Source organism: Mus pahari, chromosome 2, assembly GCF_900095145.1.
Source record: "Mus pahari chromosome 2, PAHARI_EIJ_v1.1, whole genome shotgun sequence".
NCBI classification, from domain to species: Eukaryota; Metazoa; Chordata; class Mammalia; order Rodentia; family Muridae; genus Mus; species Mus pahari.
Window position 1 is genome coordinate 139948907 of NC_034591.1, and position 6931 is coordinate 139955837.

Below are 6931 nucleotides of genomic sequence, written 5' to 3' on the forward strand. Positions count from 1 at the left end.
TGGACAGCAGCCCTTAAACGCCATCCTGCAGATGCCGCAGTTCTCATCATTGGCTACCCAGAGCCAAGTGGCCACACCATTCCAACACTTAATTTTCACCTTCATGACAGCAGAGCCAGGGCCTCGCTTTTAAAGCTATGGGAAGAGTGACAGTCACTAATCCGCGAAGTTACAGCAGGGGTGAGGACGCCAGCTCCTCAGGAGACCGAGCCTTCGAGCAAACAGAAGCAAGTCGGACCCACCGACCCGCGGGGACCCGCAGGATTGCACCATGCGTCCGGACGCGGGACCCAGTCGACGCCCGAGGGTCCCCAATGTGTTTTTTAAGTGCGAGTGCCGCTGTAAGAGTGACAGAGCAAGTGGGAGAGGAAGCGGGAGAGGAGTCTCATCTCAGACCCAAGGCTTTGAGCCATAGGCATCCTCTTCCCGGATTATAAGTCTTAGGGGCCTTGACATTTTCTTCACTGTGATAGTAAAATTAGGATGGTATCTGAGGCAGTTAGTGGACCAGTAAATTGTACTGTACCACTCCCTAGAATAGTGTAGACTGCAGTGTTCATTAATAAAGTATTTCTCACCACAAAGCTTAGCTACACTCTCGTTCTTCCATGAGAAGAATCAGAAGATGAGCTGACCATCTTCAGTTTGTTACTAAGTCAAGTAGGCTGGAGATCCCTTGCCTCAGAATGAAAAAGGGAAGGCGTTGGAAAAAATTACAAAACAAATAAACAAACAAAAACATTATTTTTTTCAGCCGGGCGGTGGTGGCGCACGCCTTTAATCCCAGCACTCGGGAGGCAGAGGCAGGCGGATTTCTGAGTTCGAGGCCAGCCTGGTCTACCGAGTGAGTTCCAGGACAGAGCCAGGACTACACAGAGAAACCCTGTCTCAAAAAACCTAAAAAAAAAAAAAAAAAAAAAAAAAAAAATTTCAGTCACATAAAGTACTAAGGAGAGACAAGAATAACTGTCTTGTGTTTAAGTGTAAACAATGACCCACTGATATCTACTTTTCCCCCCTGGGAGGAAGGTGGGCACACTCAAATAACTCTTCAAATGAAAATAAAAGGTGCTGGCTTCATCGCAGATAGAAAACCATGCCCGGCAATCATCCTTTACTTCTACCAAGGCCAATCTGAGAGAAGCAGAGCATTATCTGGGGCGCTGGTTAAAGCCCAGCAAACCAAGCAAAGCACAAATCACAGGACTGGTCCTGAAGTGGGCATCACATTATGCTGCTAAACTCGGCACTGGGGATGCATTAATGAAGCCTTTCCAGTCTGACTTGCAGTTTTCAGGCCATGAGCTGGTCTGGCTGAACGCTCTGGGCAGGGCCCAACAACCGCTAGAGGGGAGGGGTGACGAGGGGGGCGGATCCCAACCAAACTGCAGCCCTTTCAGTCAGGGCCTGGAGGCTCGTCTCCAGCTGAAGATGACACAGGAAGGCAGAACTGCAGGAAGGGAGGTACAAGGTGGAGCCTGTAGAACGTGAAACACGGTGTGGGTGGCGGCTTTGTCTAACTAGACAAGAGTGGGAGCAAGACGAGAAAGGGGCCTTAGCATCCTCCAAAGAAACCCTCTCTAGGAATACTTAAAAGGGGGGGGGGTTGTCTCGGCAACCTGTGAAGGACGGAGGAATGGGAGGGGTCGCGGCTATAGTTCACTTCAAAGGAAAAAACGACTAGAACTCTCCATTGGGTGTTTTTCCTCCTCCTGACCAATGGCCCACCTCCTCATTCCCTGTCCAAATTAACCATGAGTGGAGGCTATTTGACTCAGTGTTTCTCTAAATCGGACTTCTTCACAGATTGGCATCCTCTTCCAGACTAGAGGCTGCAGGATACATACCTTCCCAATCTCAACCCTTGCCCAGAACAGCGGGGAGTCGCCCTTACTCCTCCCACATGAAACTACAAAACCCGGAGAGCCCTGCGCAACGTGCAAGGCCACATTCAAGGCATTTTCTGGGAGTCGCCTGGGGGATGTAGTTCGCTAGTCGGTTCCAATTCGAGCTTAGAATAGGAACAAGGGACATCGCCAACTACAATGTCCATAATGCTTCACGAGACAAGGCGAGAGCTGTAGCTTCCGGGAGTGGTAGTCATACTACAGCTTCAGATAATGAAAAGCAAAAGCAGAGAGGTACGAAGAAAACTACAAGTCCCAGAGTGCATCGCGAGGAGGCGGTAGCCCAAGGTTTGCAGGCCTGGCCGAATGACCAGGGCAATGGGAGGAAGTCGTGGTCGCCGCGGGCGTGGGGAATGGGCTTACCGGCGTGTCGAAAGAGAAAGCGCACTCGTCTTTGTGGACCCGGTCTCCCGCCTTGGGGACACGGATCGTCGGTAACACTGACAGCAGCGCCTCTTCACTCAGCTCCGCCATGACACCGGCAGCAGCTCCTCCTCACACAGCAGCTCCCACTGTACCTAGTACCGCCCCCTCTAGCTCTCGCGTCCAATGAGCGCGACTCACTGTGCGCATGCGCCAAAGACAAGACGCGCGAGATCGGCCGTTGGACTCAGCCTGCCTCCTGGCGCTCCGCCCTCTGCCCCCACTCAGCGACTGCCAATAAAAAGCACCGCGGGTACAACTGATGGCCGAAAGGACCAATCCTGTTCTCCCAGGGCAAGTGCTCATGTGGAGGCTCCAGGAGGGCTGGGAGCTGCAGGAGCTGTGATTCAAGGACTCTGGAAGAATGCCTTACGTGCCGAACAGAAACTGTCGGTTGTTTAAACGCATTGATTACTGAAACTTTGCCAAGGACTCGTCCAATCGGAAAGCAGAGGGGCACTTGTCGTCTTGGTATTTGAAAAGCAGTAGTCAATGAGGCCGACTTTGAGAGATGCGTGATAACTCCGTCAACCAATAAGGATGGCTGTTTCGCTTTAGGCAAACCATATTAACTCCGTCTCCAGCTGGCTTTGTGCATACAGTGTGATAATTCATTCTATTTTGTTTAATGAAACAGAAAGGCTGAGTGGCACCCAACAAGTCTACCGCTGACAGGCCGATACCTAAACAAAAGTCCCCAGCTCACCGAGACAGCTCCGGAGGGCAAGCCAGTCCTCAGCCCATTGGTCAGTCCTCATGATAGACATCCTTCAGGCCAATGGCTTTCTGCTCTGGAAGGCGCATTTTCCACAACTGGCCTATGAGCGTCTGCTTCGGCTCAGCCAATAGGGTCAGAGCAGGGGGCGTGGAGGGAAGTTTGAAACTCCGGGCTTCGGGAGTTGTTTTTCTAGTTGGTGTTCGCCCAGAGGTCGAGCTGGGGCCCGGTAAGTGATGTGAATGAATTAGTGGTTAAATCCGAAGGTTCCCGCAGACCTCACTGCTCTGTTAAAAAGCTCCACTCGTTATCCTCGCGGAGGTCTCTGGGCTAGCGACCCGGAGGTTCCTCTGCTGGAAACTGGGAAGATCGGGTGGGTCTGGGGTCAGAGGTCCGACACGGAAGGAGTAAGCTCTGCTTACTTCTGATGGACGTCCCTTCCTCTGCATCTGCACAGCCGGGCCCCGTCCCCAGCCCCAGTGGAGATGGGTTCCACTCAGAGCGTCTCAGGCACTCCAGCACGGCCTCTGCCTCGCAACAAGCATGTGGCTCGAGTAGCAGACCCTCGTTCACCTAGTGCTGGCATCCAGCGCACTCCTATTCAGGTATACTGGATTGGGCTGGGGAATGCGGGGAGGCTGTCTGGATGTGTGCCTCTGCTTGTTTACATAAGCCCTCATCCCCACTGCCACTGGAACCTTACTTTCTCCATCCCTCCCCCTTTTATTATTTTTTGAGGCTCTAATATAATCTCGTCATATCTGCCTTTCCCTTCCCTCCAAACCCTTCCCTTCCGTATACCCCTCCTTGCTGTCTTTCAAACTCATGATCTTTTTTTCATTAGCTGACTTTATGCTTCTTTTTTTTTTTTGGTTTTTCGAGACAGGGTTTCTCTGTGTAGCCCTGACTGTCCTGGAACTCACTCTGTAGACCAGGCTGGCCTTGAACTCAGAAATCTGCCTGCTTCTGCCTCCCGAGTGCTGGGATTTTTATTTTTTATTTTTTTTTAAAGACAGGGTCTCAAGTGTCGCCCTGTCACTATGGAGATGAGTTTGGCCTCAAACTTATAGAGATCCTCTTGCCTCTGCCTCCCAAGTACTGAGTTAAAAGGCATGTGCCATTACTGTGCCTGGCAACTTTCTGCATCTGCATTCTTTCATCTGCATTGGGCAGGCTGCATGGGCAATCGAAGGTCTGGCTAGGAATATGGGGAGGAGATAATGGTCAGGGCCCAGACTTTTTTTTTTTTTTTTTTTTTTTAATTTATTTATTTTATGTATGAGTACCCTGTTGCTGTCTTCAGACACACCAGAAGAGGGCATCAAATCCCATTATAGATGGTTGTGGGCCACCATGTGGTTGCTGGGAATTGAAGTCAGGACCTCTGGAAGAACAACAGCCAGTGCTCTTAAGGCTGAGCCATCTCTCCAGCCCAGGGCCCAGACTTACTCTAACCTGTGGTATTGACAGGTGGAGAGCTCTCCACAGACAAGCCTACCAGCAGAACCACTGAACAGTCTCAAACAGGCACAAGACCCAGATCCCCGCTCTCCCACTCTTGGCATTGCACGGACACCCATGAAGATCAGTGGTCCAGGCAAGTGATGGGCTCAGGGGATGACTGAAACTGACACCTATTCTAGGGTGCTATCACCACCATTTTTGCTTTACTGGGTTTTTGTTGTTGTTGGTTTGTTTGGGTTTTGTTTCTTTGGGGTTTTAACCAAAGGTCTTAAGTATGCCAGGGGTTCTATTCTCCTCTATGGGACCTTTCTCACTTAAAAACATTTTCTAACATTGATCTGGAGGGTGGAGGGGAAGGCACACACCTAGCACAGTTCACGTGTGAAGGTCAGAAGACAACTTTAGGGAACCAGTTCTCTCCTTCTACCGTGTAGCTTCTTGGCCTCCAACTTGGGCCATCAGGTTTGGCAACAAGCTCCTTTGTTCGCTGATCGGCTGTTTTTGTCTTTTCCTTTTCTCTTTTTAAGTCAAGGCCTCCCACTGTAGACCAGGCTGGCCTGGAACTTGTGGCAATCCTACTTCAGTACTGGGAGTGCTAGAATTGCCCGAGTGTACCTGGCCAGGACGCCACCCAGCGCTTTCCTCCGTCTTCTCCAGATCGTTTCCTCCCATCCTGGTCTCACCTCTTCCCTCTGAGCAGGATCCCAACGCCCCCTTGTCTTTCCCTCCTTGACTTGGACCAGAAAGCTGCAGCTTCTCTTCCGTCTTTCCTCCAGACCCTCAGTGCTCACTGGTGAGAGAGCTGAGCGAAGTATTTGAGACAGAAGCGTCAGAATCGATTTCCTCCCCAGAGCTTGCTCTGCCCCAGGAAACTCCTTTATCTCCTGACCTGGACCTGCCTTCAGATCCTCAGTTATCCCCTGAGGACCAGTTACTGCCTTGGAGCCAGGCTGAACTCGATCCCAAACGGGTGTTTACCAAGGAGGAAGCCAAACAATCCACAGAAACCATAGTTGCCATCCAGAACTCAGACAAGCCCTCCAGAGACCCAGAAACTCCCCAGTCCTCAGGTACAAAACCGAAGAGCAAGATGGAGGGAAGAGAAGCTAGAATCACGTCCTGGGATGACGGGGGACGACAGGGGACAACAGGGGACGAGTAAGCTGTAAGCCCTCGACTTTGAGTCCTTACTCTAACAAAACCTTTCTTACCATAGGTTCTAAGCGCAGCAGACGGAAAGCAAACAGTAAGGCTCTGGGGAGGTCCCCTCTTACCATCCTTCAGGATGACAACTCCCCTGGGACCTTGACACTTCGACAGGTAAAGGAAGGGGGTGGGGGGTGGAAATTGTCACCAAGTATCTATCATTATGGGCTAGAGAGATGGCTCAGCAGTTAAGAGCACTGGCTGCTCTTCCAGAGCACTGGGGTTCAGTTCCCAGCAACCACATAGTGGCCCACAACCGTCTATAAGGGATCTGCTGCCTCTGTCATGCAGGCATACATGCAAATAGAACATTCATACATATAAACAAAAAAGAGTATCCCTCATTAAAGTGGGAGGCCGGTTTCCCCCGCTCTTGCCTCTGCCTCACAGCACCCCTCTGCCCTCTCAGCTCATATCCTGCCTTTTTCAGGGTAAGCGGCCTTCTGCCCTAAGTGAGAATGTTAAGGACCTAAAGGAAGGAGCTGTTGTTGGGACTGGAAGATTTCTCAAAGCTGGAGGAGGAGCATGGGAGCCAAGCCGGGACCACGACAAGGAGAATCAGCTCTCTGCTTTGATGGAGAGCTAGGTCTGTGCTGGAGTCTTCCCCAAGCACACCGAGGAAAGCCTTGTTCTCTGATTCCTCTCAGGCTCCCAACTCTGGTACTTGGACATCGTTCTTTTAAAATGGTTTGTGTGTTTCCTGTATATTAAAGTAGATGATTTTAAATGATGCTTGAAGAAGTTAGACCAAAGTTGCACTGGGTCTTGTGTATACAGAATGGCATCCTGGGGGCCTGTGAGACCTGGATAGATATCTCTCCTGCCACTTCTGAGCCTCCTTTATATAGCTTAAGTTTTGATGCTCCCCAAAGCTCTGCCTTAGGCCCTCTTCCCTTCTTGTTTGGGTTTAGCTATTGCTTACCTGCTTGTAATTTCCAGGTCCCTCTCCCTACATAAACTCAACGTTAGTTCCCCTAAAATAAGATTCATGGTCTTCCCCTAAAAGCTGTCCCTCACTGCCTATTCCTGTCCTGTGACTAGGGAAAGGAAGCCATCTTCCTGGCTCTTCAAGCCTAAGTCTTGGCTTTGGGCATCATATTGAACATGACATATCTGTGAGGTTGTCACTAGGTCCTGGTGAATCTATATTTTTATCTTCTTCTCCCCTGTCTTGCCTGAGTGTGTGTGTGTGTGTGTGTGTGTGTGTGTGTGTGTG

At 50.7% G+C, this 6931-nt stretch overlaps 2 protein-coding genes across 3 annotated transcripts in view; one reads left to right on the top strand and one right to left on the bottom strand.

The window, feature by feature from the left end:
* Window positions 1-2469, bottom strand: part of Usp5 (ubiquitin specific peptidase 5) — a 15996-nt gene extending 13527 nt beyond the window's left edge. For both annotated transcript variants that reach the window (XM_021189819.1, XM_021189815.1), the window contains exon 1: window positions 2271-2469. In XM_021189819.1, the coding sequence (XP_021045478.1) occupies window positions 2271-2381 (111 nt within the window). In that variant the 5' untranslated portion in view covers window positions 2382-2469. The remainder of the gene's footprint in view (window positions 1-2270) is intronic.
* Window positions 2470-2629: 160 nt separating this feature from the next.
* On the top strand, window positions 2630-6695 carry Cdca3 (cell division cycle associated 3). The gene is made up of 6 exons (XM_021189938.2): window positions 2630-3274; window positions 3503-3650; window positions 4516-4642; window positions 5286-5579; window positions 5726-5829; window positions 6146-6695. Exons 2-6 carry the CDS (start codon window positions 3531-3533, stop codon window positions 6299-6301), a joined length of 801 nt encoding a protein of 266 aa, XP_021045597.1. The 5' UTR covers window positions 2630-3274; window positions 3503-3530; the 3' UTR covers window positions 6302-6695.
* Window positions 6696-6931: the final 236 nt, after the last annotated feature.